The 18,187-nt window shown below is 41.4% G+C and overlaps 1 protein-coding gene across 2 annotated transcripts; it reads left to right on the top strand.

The window, feature by feature from the left end:
* The first annotated feature begins 16,033 nt into the window (after positions 1-16,033).
* Positions 16,034-17,956, top strand: LOC106421076 (uncharacterized protein ycf45). Of its 2 annotated transcripts, none has more exons than XM_022690881.2 (8): positions 16,034-16,242; positions 16,303-16,443; positions 16,517-16,737; positions 16,809-16,881; positions 16,977-17,261; positions 17,350-17,493; positions 17,601-17,651; positions 17,728-17,956. In XM_022690881.2, exons 1-8 carry the CDS (start codon positions 16,045-16,047, stop codon positions 17,797-17,799), a joined length of 1,185 nt encoding a protein of 394 aa, XP_022546602.2. In that variant the 5' UTR covers positions 16,034-16,044; the 3' UTR covers positions 17,800-17,956. The 2 variants fall into 2 exon arrangements, with proteins under 2 accessions (XP_022546602.2, XP_022546603.1); XM_022690882.2 differs by having other exon boundaries at positions 16,065-16,242; positions 16,350-16,443.
* The last annotated feature ends 231 nt before the right edge of the window (positions 17,957-18,187 follow it).

The following is an 18,187-nucleotide window of genomic DNA, read 5'->3' as shown; positions in this document are numbered from 1 at the left end:
TATTAATTCTAGAACTCGATTTTAATAAGTAAGCAATCCTGATTTCGCATGCAATTGCTAATCAGATGTCTAAGTCCAGTCTCAGCTGTCGCTTGTTGACTTGGATCGAGCGTCGATCGATGCTATGGCCAAAGCATCGATCGATGCTTCCTTAGACAAGCATTAATGACATAATGGATTAAGTTCAACTAGATTCCTAGACCAACTCTCGTATAAGCTTAGGTATCTAATCCAGCAAAGTTCGGGTTCCGTTAATTGATTGCACTTTCGTGCCTCTCAACTATCCTATGATTCTATGTTCAAACAATTAGTCACACGGTCGTGCTATTCTAAGTATTCTAGATCCTAGTATTATAAATCATCCTGGTGTAGAGATCTATAGATCATCTAGCAATCTTAATTTATTATCAGTTTGACATTAAGCTCATGAATACCCTAAACCTAACAAGATGAATTACTCAGACATGCAAGCAATAACACAAATCATTGTCTGAATAATATAATAGATAAATAAATGTTAAAACCAATGGAGTTCTAATCAATGTCTGAAGGATAATTGATCTTCTCTCCAAACCTAAAAGAAAACAATAGAATATGATAATAGAAAGCTTGTTTAATGCGTAGCCGTCAACAATGGCTTATAAATAACATAAATATGGTTTATCGTCGTCTATGGGTATTTTGGTAACTTGGTATGGCTTCTGGACTTCAAACAGTCTTGAAATATGTTTGGCCAATGCTGTGTTGTCGATCGACAGTCCTTCATCTTATCGACAGCTTCCTCTCGCGAAGGAGATTGACCACTCTTCAGTAAAAAGGGCATAACTTCTGCTATAGAATGCTGATTGACCTCAAACCGGTGACATTGGAAAGCTAACTCAAAGCTCTATCTTGTGTCAAACGATGGGCTCAATATAACGGTGGGACAGTATCCATCTATAGCTAAACATCTGACGTGTCTGTGCAGTTCTTCACATCAAAAGACTCCAAAAGACACCAAAATCACCACATTCCTCCAAATCGTCCATGAACCTGTAAATACTCTAAATAGACTCTATATAGTAGTAAATATATATTAAAATACTTATAGACCATGGTTAAAAGAGGGTCTATGGTCTATCAACTCCCCAGACTTACTGTTTTGTTTGTCCTCAAGCAAAACAGACGGACAGTCTCTCTGAAAGGGGTTTGAAAACAGCAGGGACTCACAAGATTTAAAACTTAGAATCATCACATCTGCAATATTGCAATCCACATCTAAGAAGTCCTAATCACAAAAGCACATTATACCATATCCTAGCTTAGTAACCAAATTCACCTAGCCAACAACTTAGCAAATCATGTCTGACATTCCCCTCTACCAACCTCATTTCTTAACATAAATAAAAGCGCATGCTTTACCTTGGGAGTATCGATCACAAGATGCAAGGATTTTCAAACAAGTATCTGGATCTGCAGGTAAAAGTTAGTTCCTATCTTTTTTTCTACTGATTTTTCTCTTTAGTCAAAGTCTGCTTCCATTGCAGGATCATTGACCAAGACTAGACATGCTTCCATGAATCAAGCCTTAATGGTGGTTGCCACCAAGTCATGTTCACTTCTTTTTGACCTATATCCAAGAGTTCATGTGAATCGATCCTTGATGATTGCCGCCACCAAGTCCCGTTCAAATTCTTTTTGTGCGAATCCTTATAAAGGAAGCCTTATTGGTTGTAGCCAAGAAATCCTGTTCGGATTTTTCTTTTCGTTTTTTTTTATAAATATATCTACATATAAATCTAGGGTCGAACTAGAGAGAAAAAATGTGATAAATCTACACAAGGCTTTACCTTCCAGACTTGTTTGAAGAATCTATTGTTTCAAGAATCTGATCCCATGCACACCAAGCCCCAAGACAAGCAGTTGTGTCAAGTTTAGTGTTGGAGGTCAGCTTTGTTCCTTCAAACAATCTCAGCAAGTGTGAATAGTTGACAGGTTGATCCACTTTAGTATCTTTAGTACCATCTGCAATCAGTAAGGCTAAAATGATGCTAAAGAGTGGTTAGATAACAAGCAAAAATCTAATAAGTTTATTATCCCCTTCTTCACTCAATAAAACTTCTTTCTTTTTGAAAATATTTGATAAAACTCACAATAAACTAAGTATATGTAAACCTCCCCCCAGACTTAAATTACACTGTCCAATGTGTACATCTAGTCGGAGTTATGGTGATAAATAAATCTTAAGTACTCAATTTAACAAGTTAAAACGATATACCTGAACGGATTAAGTGTCGATCGATGGAAAGGAGTTACCATCGGTCGCTACAGGTAATGTACTGTCAATCGATATCGACATGCTCTCATCGGTCGATATGCTATACACTCGTCTACTCGGATCTCTTTTTTTAATATAGATTCTAAATAACTAACTAAAAACACAATATTAGTAAACCTCCCCCAGACTTAAATAACACTATCTCTAGTGTTATACAATCTAAGATCAGTGGGAAAATAAATCATAAGGACAATATTTAATAAGGAAAAATAGTATACCTGAATTTGATGTGAGTGTCGACCAACACAATTAAGTGGCGATCAATACTCTTGAAGCTCTGTCGATTGACACAGTTAAGTGGCGATCGATCGATGCTAGTGATGCTCTTTCGATCGATGTTGCGCAGCCATCATCGATCCTCGTGCAAACTCGTCTTCCTCAGATTTTTTTTGACCTGCAATAAATAAAAACTTTAATCAGTAACAATCTAACCGAAATTGAAAGAAATTACCAAATAGTGGGTTGCCTCCCACTCAGCGCTTATTTTTAGTCATTAGCTTAACTTTTGGATATCTGATTTAGTCTGGATGTGGATGTGAACTTGCTTCAGAACAAGTCTCTCTTTCTCATCTTGTTGATGCAGTTGATAAAAGCTCTTGCAGAAACTTCTCCTTTCTCTCCCAGCTCTGGATCACATAGCACTCTAACCTTAGTAAAAGGTTCAGAACCTCCTCTGTTGCGCACTCTATACTCAAGACTTCCCTCTTGACATTGCAAAGGGACTAGTGGCAAGAAATCTGATCTACATTCCTTTTCTTTTTCTTCTTTCTATTCTTGGTCCTTCTCCCAGACTTAGAGTTTTCAGTCTCAGGCTATTCTGAAAGTCGTAGGGTGTCGACCAATGCTGAAGGCTTCGTGTCGATCGATTCAGAAGACAGAGGGTCGTTCGATACTGAAATCTGATTGTTGATTGATTCTGAGGACTGGAAGTCGAACGATGCTGCAATTTCAATGTCGATCGACACTGATTCTGGTATTGCAGGCTCGTGATTTCAATCAGCTGTGGGTCATGGATCTTCAAACATCTCTATGCATGAAATAAGCTCCTCACTTTTCTTCTTTTACATGGGATCATAGAAGACAGTTTCATTAACATTAGTGAGACACATCTTATTTCTCTTAAGATCACAAACTGCCCCCAATGTAGCCATGAAGGCTCTTCCAAAAAGAAGTGAAGATGTTTTGCCTGATTTGATATCCATAGCATGAAAGTCCACAGGGATAATGCATTACCCTATCTCTACCTTAACATTCTTGATCATGCCTGCTGAGTTTACTCGGGAGCTATCCACGAAAGTGAAACTATCTTTAGAAGGTTCCATCTTCAGTCCTAATAGCTCCGTAGTGTCTATGGCCATGATGCTGACTGCAGATCCAGTATCGCATATGGCGTTTGGTAAATGATGGCTATGTATAGAGCATGGAAGCAGGAACTTTCCAGGATCGTGTTCCTTCTTCAGTGTCCTCTTGGGTTTAGGGCTGACCTTGTTGAATAGGAGCTCAATGTCCTTATCAGTCTTTCTGCTCTCTTTGAAGAAATTACCAAGTTTATACTTATGATATGCATCCTCAAAAGACATATCTTTAGGAACCCTCTTCACCCTCTTGTGAAATCCTTCAAGTTCCTCTTTGTTAACTTCTCTCCTGAGGTGTTTGGGAATATAGGGTTTCCTAGATTTCACTCTCTTCCCAACTGGAATTTCTTCTTTCGTTACCTGCCTTTCCATGGCAAGTTCATATCCGTCTGTTTGGTGTCTGACATACCTTGGATTTGACCCGTTTTCATCCATGGTATATAAGTGTTTTACTATATATATATATATATATATATCTATGTTTTCTACTATTCTAGGTATGTTTTCAGGTTCAGGTGCATTTCGGAGTAAAGCTATGACTTTGGAGCATTTTGGAGCTTAAAGGACATTTCCTCCGGGCTGACCATGTAGAGGTCGACGAGAGGAAGAACAATCGATCGATGCGCATCTAGTGCTGTCGATCGACACCAAGAGATGCCTCGACAGATGAAGATTAATATCGATCGATGTACACAAGTGCCATCGATCGATGTCGAGACATTGGACAAGCGACATTTTGGATCCAGCGGACTTGAAGCCCAAGTCCAGGCCAAATTACGAAAATGCCCTAACGAGTTTTTAACATAGTAGATTATATACTGCCTAAGTGTTTTGACGGCAGGGAGAGCTTTTTGTTATAGTTTTACTTTGAGAGAGAGAGAGTTTTGGAGAGAAGATCACTTGTGATTGGAACTCCTTGTTTTCATTTCTTTTCATATATACTATGAATTCCCATTTCTTCGTTGTCATGAATTGCTTTGCTATGTCTGAGTAGTTCATTTATTAGATCCATGGTTCAGATAGGCTTGTGGGATTAGCCCCAAACTATAGATCTGCCTTGTTGTTATATTCATGATAGATTTGTATTCATTGCTTGTTTTAGCCTTGCTAACTAGAACATGATCATAGGATTTCATATTCAAGCATCCTTGTTATCCCATCTTGACATCTATCTATCATATTAGGACTGCTAGAGAGGGCTAACCGCCAATTTAGTATCTTAATAGGGCATATCATACTCGCGCATAGGCCTGGTCAGAACCCGTCGATCGATGTCCTCAACTGACTATCGGTCGACGTAGGCAAAGGTGTATTGGTCGACGTCCCAATAGGACCGTCGATCGACACTCTTTCGTTGTCAACATACTAACCGTTGAGACACGAGATCTTGCCAGTTAACCAGTGAAACATGCGACAGCTGATCACTGAGTTAAGCGGTTGAGCTCTAACATATCATGCATGCAACAAATAGGCATCTATAGGTACTATAATCTCCAACACCTTAATAGTGGCCCTGCATCTAATATCATTTCCAATCAAGTTACATTTACTATTTACTTCGCTTGTTACTATTGCTATTTCATTTAAACATTTACAACTCTTAGAATTAATAAACACTAGACTTAATTGTTCCCTAGCTCCTTGTGGATTCGATCCCTAAGTACTACATCTGAACCACTTTTGATGAGAGTAACACTCCTTAGGGTAATTTGAGTGGTATCAGTGTCAATCGATACCTGGTAGATGTTGTCGATCGATACCTAGTAGATGTCGACTCTCAATGAAAGATGTTTCAGCTAGGGTTGATTGCTCTTGCTCTGGTCTGAGATGGATTTCGAGTTTCCTTCAAGCGGTGTGCATCAAGATCTGGTAAACATACTCGGTATGGCATTGGTGGTTGTCGATCGCTGCGCTTCTGTTGTTGTCAATCGGTGTTCCTATGTTGTTGTTTGATCAATTCCATTATATTGTTGGCGATCGATGTTGTCCCTTTTAACTCGAGCTAGGGTGGGAGGATGCGGGTGTCGAGAGGCGAAATCTGAGTGGCTCTGAATTCGAACAGTTTTATCTGATCCCAAAAGTGGTGTCGATCGATCCTCGGCTGGTGAAGTCGGTCGGTGCTTAGTTGTTGGTGTCGGTCGATGCTCAGTTGTTCGTGTTGGTCGACACCAATACGAGCTGTTAGGGGATTTTTGTGTAGGATCTTTATGAGTACTACGGAACGATGGATAAGCTAGTATCTTGAGTTAGTTTGAAGGTATTTCGTAAGGATTTGAGAGTAGTAAAAGAGAAAGAGACTTGAAGAGATCTTTATTGAAAAAAAACAAGCAAGGATTACAAGATATTGGGTAAGAACCCTAACCCTAGCCGTCTAAGCCTAGTCTCTAAGTCTAAAAGTGGCGATCTCTTGTTCTAGGGTTTGGGTTCTCCTTATATAGTTGTCTTTAGGTCGGTTCTTGTCGCTTGGAGTCGGTGGAAGTCATTCATATTGGGAAATATGGAAGGTTCTCCTTATCAGAAATTTTCCATTTCTTGGAGCAGGGAGTGGTCCCTAAGACCGATCCCTGTGTACCCGGTAGCGGGGACCTGGAGCGTTCCTTAAACAGGGACCCGGAGGTCAGGGTCCTGCCTGGGGTCCGGAGGAAAATGATACCTGAGTATTTTCCCCCCAACAGTTTGCCCCTTATTTCTCGATTTCGTCATAGATTTCGAGGAATAACCTGTGCACTCGAGTCAACCGGAGTTGCTCATTCTCAGCAGGTACCCCTTCAGGCAGGACAGCTTGCCAGGAAATTGTATCCCGGGTCCCTTTTAGACCGGGTTCTTACTCCGGGATCGAGCGAAATTTGGATTTTATGTGGCGGACTTGGTCTTAGCGATGCTTCCTTGGACCCTTAAATCCGCTGTAGATGACGGGTCTGGAGTTTCGATGATCTTTTCTGGGAGGTTCTTGAGTTCGCTGGCTTGGTGCGGGGCTTCATAGAGAAGGACCTCTGGATTCCAAAAACTTGCCAGGGAGGAGCATGAATTCTTTCCCTTTTAGAAATATCTCCTCATAAATATAGGAGATCCGTTGATATCTCACGCGCTGGAGGGGGGCTATTTGAATTTCAAAATCTTCTCGAGATCCGAGGTTTCCTGAGCACGCGATCTCGGCCTTTATATGCTTTGGCTTTTTCCTATTTGATTTTTAATCTAAGCCGACGACATCTCTGCTTCGGGTATTACCTCTTATTCCTCTATTTCCATGTTACTAAGAATTCTCTAGATAGATCGAGGCATCTAGTCAGTTAGGGTTAGAGATTGACTTCCTTATGATCCTAGCGGCTTGTTGAATAGGACCGAATCGAACTATGTCCAAGCGGTCTGCCCCTTCCGACCCTTCTGCTGTTGATAAGGCCAGATCGAAGAGGAAGATTGTAATACCCCGTCTTTAAAAAAAACCATAATTTCGGTTTTATGGAATTTCTCGGGGAAGCCGAAGGCTCGGGAAATTTTTATCCTCAAGGTTAAGGTTAGTCTGGAGTCTATTAAAAATATTCAGCTCATGAAATTAGGAACGGAAAAATATTCGGGATTGATCGCGGGACGAAAATTCACCAAAAGGGTTGAAACCGCGCAAATCGACCGAGAAACTCGAGGTGGCTTGATCTAAGGGATCAGGACGTGGTGTCAACCACTTAACCTGCTGAGGTTCAACACAAGAAAGAGGTGTAGATGTGCATGAAGCAGTCCCATACAGCTCGACAGAAGCACAAGGTGTCGCAGTACCTGCGATCTGCGCATGCGAACCGACATGCAGAGGCCCGTGTATCGCGACACATGAACCCCATACATGCTGGGAGCTATGTGGACTTGGTGGTGTCTTCTGGAATGTAAAGGAGGCATGCAACAAAGCATGCGAACGCCCATGTGTCGCCACGCATGCGACCGGAAGCATGCAGGACGACACACATGCGATTGGGTGGCTCATTCTTATTGGCTGGCAACTTCTATATATACCCAGCCACCCTTCACCATTTTTACTCATCTCATTCCATAGAAACCAAAAAAACGTGGGTAGAGAGAGAGAGAGAGAGAGAGAGAGAGAGAGAGAGAGAGAGAGAGAGAGAGAGAGAGAGAGAGAGAGAGAGAGAGAGAGAGAAGTGAGGTGCTTTAGAAGTATAGACATTTCCGAAGACCGATAAACTCGCAGAAAATTCCAAAAAACTGTCCAGAAGAGAAAGAAGGTTATTTCCAAGTTCTGATCAGTCCAGACCAGTTCATTCAAGACATGGAGGTTGGGTTTTGGGGATTAACATCACAGTACCAAGACGAAGATTTGGAGGGAATAAAAAGGGTTTGGTCAACTTCCAAAATCAGAAAGTCAAGCCACATCGGTTAATCACTGTGAGTCACGGTTAATTGTTTGTTAACAAATTTTTAATGCAGTTTGTGGATCTGAGGCTTGAGACGATGTCTGGGCTAAGTGGATAGCAAGACTAGTCAAAGGACCCGGATTATTGTGACTGTATGATTATTATATATTGTTATGGTGTGTACCTCGTGTTGGTACTATTGTGTGAGAACCTCGTGGTGGTTCTAGTAGTAGTTTGCAGGTCATTACTTCCTCAAATGGTACCACTAAGCCGGTCGTTGTCCGGAAAGTGGTGGGCTCAGCTTAACTTGGCTTGATCACCAAGGCTGAGTGTCACACGTGGATGTGGCAGCCCCCGGCGAGTCCGATAGAGGACCGGGGCACGGCGATTCCGATTGAGGACCGTGACCGGGCGATTCCCGAGCGCCTACGCCTGTGTGGTGTAATAGTGAAGGGATTGCTGGTGTTCCTTATGTGGAGGAAGAATGATTCTGTTGCGCCCTAGGAGTATATATATATATATGGTTGATTGATGTGACACTCCTAAAGAGTGTTTTGATTTATTATGGTTTAATGGTTTATTGCTTAAATCGGGCATGCTTTATTATCTTGATTTTTGATTGTTGAACTACCCATCTTGCTTGTGTTTAGGGTTGAGTTTAGAATGACGGGTAGTTGTATATGCTAGATAGGGAATCCTGGCTCACTGAGTGAAACTAGTTCACTCACTCCTCACATCCTTTTGCAGGTGACCAGTAGAAAGGACCATAGTGCTCGCGGAACTATAGGAGCTGGTGTAGATTGGACATCTTTTACTAAAGATTCGTTTTCAAGATATATGAATGTATGTTTTACTTTTGGCTGCGTCCATTGACCATATGTATCATATTTGGGCTTGTGAACTTCATTATATATATATTTATATATATATATATATATATATATATATATGAAATAAAGTATTTTATATTCCTGACGTGTTGAATCTGATATTAGGTTAGTCCAACCTAACATACGATCAATCCGAATATTATTCGAGAGAACGAGTTCTTGCCGTTTTTAAATCGTAAAGTTCCAACGGTGACTCCGATAGAGATGAAACAAGAATGAGTTCAATGCATTATTTGGGAAAGGAGTTACGAGGACAAGGAGAAGACGGACTCGGATCGATCCAGCTCGGCCGTTCGCCGAACAGGACTGGTCCAGCTTGGTGAATGGCCGAGCTGAATCCGTGTTAGGTCTAGCTCGGCCGTTTTCCGAACTGGACTGGTCCAGCTTGGCGAACGGCCAAGCTGAATCCGTCTCGGGTCCAGCTCGGCCGTTCACCGAACCGGACTGGTCCAGCTTGGCGAACGGTCGAGCTGAATCCGTCTTGGGTCCAGCTTGAACTGGACTGGTTCAGCTCGGCGAACGGCCAAGCTGAATCCGTCTCAGGTCCAGCTTGGCCGTTCACCGAACTGGACTGGTCTAGCTCAGCGAACGGCCGAGCTGAATCTGTCTCGGGTTCAGCTCGGTGAACGGCCGAGCTGAATCCATCTTGGGTCCAGCTCGGCCATTCGCCGAACTGAAGATGGACTGGTTCAGCTCGGCGGATGGCCGAGCTGGTCGTTTTGGTCGATCTAGCTCTGCCATCTGCCGAGCTGGACGGTGTGCTCTGGCCACCTTTCAATAAAATTGATATACCTTATGCTACATGATTCTGATTGACCTCAGACCAAAAACTTTAGAAAGCTAACTTAAAGATCTATCTTGTGTCAAAAATATGGACTCAATCAAACCATGGGAAAGTCTTTATCCATAGCTAAACATCTGACGCGTTTGTGCAGCAAAAGATTGAAACGAACGAGTTGGACTGCATGTTTGGTTCCGTGATCCATTTCTCTAGAGTTTTTTTCTCAGGAGTTTTTGTCAAGAGTGTATTGAGAAAGCTTTCGTACAGAAACGCAACCTTTAGACATTGATTCCGTCATGACCGATTTTGATCCTAACACACATCTTGTAAAAAATTCCGATTGTTCTTCGTCTCTGAAAGAAATAAAAACGTAGGTAAAAAGCAGTGGTACAATTCATTAAGATGTTTTTTCGTCAAGTTAGCACCCGCCCCTTAACAATTCCATGCGATTGTGTTCATCTCGAATCTCCAAGGTCTTTTAGAAATTTGTAGTGTATTTTTTTCTCAACTAGTTTTTAACAATTTGGATAGTTTATAGGATACTACCAAACCAAATCAGCTTTAATAAGTATAGACCAATACTGTTAGGTTTTAAACCTTTTCCTAGTGTTCGAACTTAGAATGAAATCAATATCAAAAGCTCTTTCCCTTTATTCACTATCAATGAATATCTTTCTTACAAGAACTAATTAGAAATCACAGCTTGTTAAACCTAAAACACAAGACTCGAACTTATGAATTAGTAACTCTCTTGATCTCTCTCTCTCTCTCACTCTTTAGCTCTAGGTCTCTATGCTTTTCTTTCAGATGCCCCATTAGATTTGATCACCTCCTTTATTTATACTCTTGTCACCATCGTCATTATGCTTATTTTATTTTTCCCAATTGACTACCTATTGTATTTCCTTGTAGGAAAAGGAAGTCACAATGCCTTGTTGGACTTCTTGTTGGGACTTTCGTACTGGGCCAGAACTGGGAATTTGTAAAAGTCGATCAACCAGACTGAAAATTCTTCTTCACGAGATGATCTGGTGACAACTTAGCCAAGTTGGTTTTCCGATGAATCACTGCTCCTCGTCCTCTCTTCGACATATCTACACGCCGACTCAAGCTTTCCATCTCTTTCCTCTGCAATTTGAAAGAACAATTTGATCCGGTAACACATTTGCCGAGCTTCTTCACCAGGCATCGCCATGAGTATCCTATGCTCACCTTCCTTCCTGTTGATGCCTTACGAAAAATAGGCCAAAACGGCTATTCTTTCTCATCTCCTTTTCACCGAGAATCCTTAAGACAGTGATGACGTCTCATCGATGAATCCTATCTTCGACGACTCATGTAGCTCGTACGCCGCAACTCCGTCTTCAACCTTTCTTGCCTTGATTTCAGAGATCAATTCAACTACCTCCAGCTCGTTTCTGCAAACTCCGACCTTACCTTTAAATGTTCTTCACTGTGAGAACTCGTAATTCTAAAAGAAGCTCGCGATTTCTTCTTTTACTGGTAATTATCAAAGTTCTCGTTTTGAATGTTTCAGGTGGTCGATCCATGGCTCAACCTTGTCGGATTACTGCAGCTTTCTGGTAAGCTTTCTCTGATGATTTGAGTTTGCTTGAAGACATCTTTGAGATCGTATAAACTTAATCTCCTTTTGACCTTGACAGTGAGATGTGATTCATCAACCGCATATTTCTTTCATGTGTTTCCCGTGATCTGTTCCTTCCGCTTGTTCAAACTCGTCTTCCTTCAGCTTCTCGGTAAAGTCATTTACTTCATTTAGCTGTTTAAGACGATGTTTATGATGTCCTGTGATCTCTTTCTTCTTAGGCCAACCTAGGTACTCGTCTCCCTTCAGCTTTTCTTGTTGTTTGATACGTTCTCTCAGGTGACCCTTTGGAGGCTCCTCCATTACTCTGACGAACCCATGAACCCGTTTCCATTCAACTTCCTGGTAAAGTTAATCCACTTCTCTTTATCTTGATTAAGATGGTGCCTGTGATGTTATACTTATTTGATGATCTGGTTTGTTTTCCCGACTGGAATACTCGTCTCCCTTCAGCTCTCCTTGGTGATTATCGTCCACCATAGCAGCTGTTTACGACGTTCTCTCCTCTCCGGTGATCCATTTCTTATTTCCCCGACCTAGATACTCGTCTCCATTCAGCTTCTCTTGCTGTTTAAGACGTTTTCTCAGGTCATCCTTAAACTTTAAACTTCTTCATCCGACTACATAATACCTTTGAGTGAATTGTTCTTGTGTTTCAGCTACTCCACCTTGAGCTGAAACTTCTGCCTCGCATCTATGCTCACAGGTAACTCTCTAAACTCCACCTTGAGTTTTCCATTATCAATATAAACCTGAAACTGACTTGTTTCTCCTCCTCTGTCTCTGCGAGTTTGAGACAGCGTTGATAATGGAGTTACCTGGAGTTTCTTCCTTCTTAGGTGATTATGGAACAGCAGTGAACCTGAAGCTCCTTTCCAGGTACTGCTTCACATAATCTCTCCCTTTCGACGCTATCAAGATATCGTCTACGTATAAAAGCAAGAAGACACATTGTTTGTCTTTCATCTCCTTAAAGTATAGGTACATATCAAAGTTGCTTCTCCTGAAATCATGCTGCACCATAAACTCATTGAACCGAGTATTCCACTGACGAGGCGACTGCTTCAGACCATATGAAGATCTCTTGAGTAGACATACTTTATCAGGATGTTTCTTATCCACATACCCCTTGTGGCTGCTCCATGTATATCGTCTCATCCAAGTAGCTGTGTAAGAAGACAATCTTGATGTCCATCTGTTGCAGCTCCATGTCATGATGAGCTACTATGGACAAGAGACATCTGATATATATGTGTTTAGCCACCAGCGAGAAAATCTCCTGATAGTCTATCCCTTCCTTCTGACTATAGCCCTTTGCAACCAACCTTCCTTTGTATCTAGGTGTCTCCACTCCTTCAATACCTTCTTTCCTCTTATAAACCCACTTGCAACCTATCGGTTTCTGCTCTTCACCCTGTCAACTAGAACCCACGTCTTCCTCTTCTTCAAAGAAACCATCTCTTCATCTGAAGCTGTTAGCCAACAATCTCTGTCTGGATCCTCCAAGGCTTCTTGATAATTCTTGGGTTCAGTTCTACCTGCATCCTCAACAACAAGATAAGCATAACCAGCAATATCTTCATCATTAGGATATACCTGATAATCTTCCAATCTGACAGGTGCATTTGTCTCTCTCCTGCTACGTTCCCTTGCTAATTGGTAGTTGCTTAGATCTTCAGCATTGGAATCCATAGCTTCTTCGGTTTGTTCCTCCTCTTCTTGAGTAATTTTCTGAATAGCTCCACTTTGAGCTTGAATACATGTTTCTCTAAGATGTCCAGCATCATCAAAACTCAAAGTTTGATTAGTCAATAAACGAATATTTATGTCATTACCTGAAGTGGCCTCCTTTGAAGAACTCTTGAACATCGTATCTTCCTTAAAGACTACATTTCTGCTTATGACACATCTCAGATCTTCTATCACTCATATCATGTATCCTTTCACACCTTCCGGATTACCAATAAAGACGTCTTTCTTTGCTATGGGATTCAGATTTCCCTCTGTTGAATGAGTGTATGCTATACAGCCGAATCTCTTTAAACTTGACAGATCTGGTATAGTTGAGGTCCATCTTTCTTTAGGAATATTGAACTCAATAGCCGAGGAACGTGTCATGTTGATAATATACACTAATGTCGCAGCTGCTTCAGCCCATAACATCTTGTCCAGCCCACTCTCACTGAGAATACTCATGACCTTGTCACGATTGTGCGATTCAGCCTTTCTGCCACCATATCTTTTTGGGGAGTGTAGGTGTATGTTTTATGACGCACAATCCCCTATTCTCTGCAAAGATAGTCAAATTTCAGGTTGCAGAATTCTAACCCATTGTCTGTATGGAGTCGCTTGACTTTTCTTTCGGACTGAACTTCCACCATCCTCTTCCATTCTAAAAACCTTTCAAATGATTCATCCTTCGTTCTCAAGAAGTAAATCCACACATTTTTGGACCAATCATCTGTAAAGCTGATGAATTATTGACAGTTACTAAGACTTGGTGGAACGTTAGGTTATTCCCACAAGTCTGAGTGTATGTAATCAAGCTTGTTCTTCGTGATGTTCTTTGCTTGACCAAACTGACCTTGTGTGTCTTCCCAATCACACAATCCACGCATAAATCAATATCTTTTAACTTCTGCTTCTCCAGACAACCTTTCTGAGCTAGAACATCCATCGCCTTTTCACCAACATGACCTAACCGACTGTGCCAAAGTTGTGTATAGCTCTGTTCAGCTGCAGCTTCTGCTTCTTGACTAACGCATTGCAGGAACCGGATACCTTAGCCAAACCCTCTAGTACGTAGAGATTGTCCCTCTCCTTCCTTGCACCCTTCATAATGATTGTACAACTCTTTACTACCTTCAGCAATCCATTCGAGCCTATGAACTCACAACCATTATTCTCTACAGTTCCCAACGAAATGAGATTCCTCCCAATACTCGGCATATACCTCACTTCATGAAGTACAAATGTTGTGCCATCAGGATTCTCAAACATGACTTAACCAACACCCTTAACCTCAGCGCTTGTGTTGTTTGCCATTTTGACTTTACCAACATCTGTCTGCGTGAAACTTAGGAACATATCTCTGCGAGGAGTCATATGAAACGAGCAACATGTATCCATTACCAATTCTTCTTTATCTGTAGCTTCTTGAGATAGGTTAATCTCATTCGCAATCAGTCCTACTAAGTCTTGAGCGTCATCTCTAACCATTGCTGACTCTTCTTTATCTAGTCCCTGAGATCTTTGCTTATTTTTGTCTAGCCATTTGTAGCACTGTTTCTTGAAGTGTCCCTCATTTCCACAAATCCAGCAGACCTTGTTCATTTCTGTAGATTTTGATCTTGATCTACCATTCCTATTCTTTCCATGGTTTAAGCTCCTATTGTCTGATCTTCCTCGAACGTAATGACCCACAGAGCTCACTCGTGATCTTGTGAGAGACTTCATCTCTCTCTCCTTAGATCTTGCAGAGCTTGCAACATCCTCCATCTTGATCACATTCATGTTGTACTTCAATGTTTCTTTCAATTGATCATATCTCACTGGTCATGCGTTTAACAAAAGAACGGCTTGTACTTCTTCTAGAACATCAATACTTAGGTGACTCAGGTCACCTACAATCTTGAGAAAGTCGTCAATGTTTTCGTCGATTGTGCGTTGCTCCTTCATCTTGAATCATGCACACGATCCGGAAGTGACCTAGGCATGTACAACGCCTCTAGTAGTGCCCGATTCTCAGCTGATGTAGTACACCTCTCGATTTTCCTTAAAACATGATCTTCTATATTGAGAAAGATCATGTTCATCGCCTTCTCGCATCTCTCCAATCTTGATTCTTCATCCTCTAGAATCTAATTCTTATCTTCGGGATCTTGATCGCTTGTCGTCTCCTTCGCCTCCACGATCGGAGACTTCTCGACGAGCACATCCTTTAACCCAGAAACGCTTTGGTAAGCGTACATTCTTCGCTTCCAGAGAGAGAAGTCACCACTTTGTGCCCATAACCCACAGGTCCCAGGATCGTAACCTGGCTCTGATACCACCTTGTGCAATTTTTTACTTGAATCTTAACCTGATTTCAACTTAAACAGCAAGCAATCAAGAGAATGACACATAGAATTGTTCGTCCAGTGTTCACCGCACCTCCCTGATGTGGAGAGGCCGCTATAGCTCACCGGAGCTGGAATTGAACCAGCAACTTCACAAGAACTGCTCGAATCGAGCGATGAGTTACAACCCTAGTCTCTTCTCTCTATCTCTTTGATCGTAACAGTCCGATCGTCTTAGTCCCTTAGCTCAACTACCGAGCATACTAAAGACTCTAGCTTTATACCAACAAACGACATAAAACACCTATTTCCTTAACAAAAGAATAAACCCCAATTTGACTAAACCAAACTCAATTGAAAACCCAATTGAACGGAGAAAAGAGACTAGACCAACTTACAAATACATAGACACAATCTTCATTAGGTTTTCGTTTCTGTTGATATGGTTCTCTTTGCATGGCTTAGTCAATGATTGATCTTTGTGGTAATTGTATCTGCTGTTTCATCAATGAAATTTTATAGACAAAATAAATCATATCCAGTACCGTACCAAATTTTGCATTATCCAAATGTCCTTTTACTTCTAAACCCCTGTTTTGTAGGTCAAGATATACAAAATAAATGGCTTTTATACAAAGAAAGGCCCAATTTCGTAAGCCCAAAGGCCCATTATTTAATAATGTTTCTTTTTGTCTGGGGATTCTTTGTTGACTTATCCACTCGGTGGTTGCAGTTAAAGATGGCCGGAGTGTGCGTCCCATGGGGCGCCGAAGCTTGCCGCCTTCATTTCCCAATCCGCCGTGAACTGCCGGTTTCGTTCGCTCTTCCGAAGTCCTCATCCATGATCGTCAACGACAATCTCAGCGCATTCCTTGAGGTCTAAAATCACCTCACTTGAATCTGATATTATTTAGCCTAAACGCTTTCGTCTCTGTAGATTCTCCCGAGAGATCTGCGTCACCGTCTTCTGAACGATCCCCGCAGGAACCAGCTGGTAGAGGTGATAATGGACTTGGGGAGACCACCTGAAGCACGTTATCTGGGAGAACGAGGAGGCCAGTATCTTAGGAACATCGAGGTAAACCAATCTTTTCATTTGTTATTGTGTGTGTGTGTGTTTGATTCTTGTGTTCATGAAAACACTAGCTTAGGTATCCATGGAAGAGCTAGAGGATGCTCAAGAGCTGGTGGGTGAGTTTGGGGCTGATAACAGAGCTGGAATTGAAGGTACATTGCATAGGATTTCAGCCATTCGCAATAGGAAAGGCTTCATCGTTGGTCTAACTTGTCGGGTTGGGAGGGCTGTGAGTGGTCACATTGACATGCTCTATGATCTTCTTCACTACGGCAAAAGCATCTTGTTCGTTGGACGGTACTTTTCGCTTCTCTTAATCTTAACCCACTTACTTTATTTCTCACTCTTTGATCGAGTTAAATCCATAGGCCTGGTGTTGGAAAGACCACTGTTTTGCGAGAGATGGCTCGTGTCTTGTCTGATGAATTCCAGAAAAGAGTGGTGGGTTTTTTTTTTTTTTTTTTGCAATTTTGCTTCTTAGCCATGAAAGTTTCTGCCTTTAATAGTGATTTGGTTATTGTGAAATGTGTCTTTAGGTGATAATTGATACGAGCAATGAAATTGGAGGAGATGGAGATATTCCGCACTCGGCTATTGGAGGTGCACGTAGAATGCAAGTACCTAAGCCATCTTTGCAGCATAAAGTGATGATTGAGGCAGTAGAGAACCATATGCCTCAGGTGATCATCGTTGATGAGATCGGCACAGAAGCTGAAGCGCTTGCCTGTCGTTCCATTGCTGAAAGGGGAGTGATGTTGATTGGCACTGCTCATGGAGAGCAGCTCCAGAACATCATTAAGAACCCTACTCTTTCAGACTTGGTAAAACAATAAACTGTCTGGAATGTTGTATTTGTTTGTCCTTTTTCTTTCTGGTTTCCACAAAGCTTTTTTCATTGTTGGTTTGTAGATTGGTGGTATTGAGACTGTCACTCTTGGAGATGAAGAAGCGCGGGCGAGAAGGAGCCAGAAGAGCATTCTCGAGAGAAAAGCTCCCCCAACTTTTTATTTCTTGATCGAGATGAGAGAAAGAGATTATTGGATTGCACATCAAGTACAGTTCCTACTTGATCTTTTTTTTTTCTCATAAGTCTCCGTTCTTGCATCTGCAGTCACTATCTTGTGGACGTTCAGTACCTTATTTAGCTTACTCTTGTGCAGACTGAAAAGAGTGTTGATATGTTGCTTCGAGGAAGGAACCCCATGGTTGAGGTACATAAAGATGTTCTAATGGTACTAAGATGACTTGTATAGGCTAATTTACAACTTGTGGTTTTTCCATTTGCAGGTTAGGAAGAGAGATGAGGAGTTTAAAGTAGTGATAGAAAGATGGAAGTCATACGACGGACAAGGCATCTGAATTTTCCTTTTAATCGTTATGTCCACCATCTTTGGCTTTCTTGTGAACAAAGATGTTCGCAAAGGATTGACAAACATTTGTATGAGTGACTAAAACAGTATATGCAACTTGGAGATGCATATATCATTTGGAATATTAATGCATATATCATTATTTATCTTGCGTCCTGAGATTTTTGGGAGAAAGAAAAAGATTCACAGATTCAAGACTAGTGGAGCTTTGATAGAAGAAGATGAACCGTAACGAGAAAGAAAAAATTTTGTGAATCCAAAATTCCTATTGATATTTGATTAGTTTTTTACGCCTAGAGACACTTTTTCACTTTCCAATTACACTATAGAACGCTTAGTGCTTGAGACATACTTTCTCATGTCAAAAAGACTCTTAT

Source organism: Brassica napus, chromosome A9, assembly GCF_020379485.1.
Source record: "Brassica napus cultivar Da-Ae chromosome A9, Da-Ae, whole genome shotgun sequence".
NCBI classification, from domain to species: Eukaryota; Viridiplantae; Streptophyta; class Magnoliopsida; order Brassicales; family Brassicaceae; genus Brassica; species Brassica napus.
Note: the sequence above shows the minus strand (reverse complement) of the source record. Positions and strands in the feature narration are given on the sequence as shown.

Coding starts and splice junctions, on each gene's coding strand:
- LOC106421076 (XM_022690881.2), top strand. CDS start 16,045: ATGTTTCTTTTTGTCTGGGGATTCTTTGTTGACTTATCCACTCGGTGG. Junction 16,243..16,302: donor ATCTCAGCGCATTCCTTGAG/GTCTAAAATCAC, acceptor TCGTCTCTGTAG/ATTCTCCCGAGAGATCTGCG. Junction 16,444..16,516: donor AGTATCTTAGGAACATCGAG/GTAAACCAATCT, acceptor ACACTAGCTTAG/GTATCCATGGAAGAGCTAGA.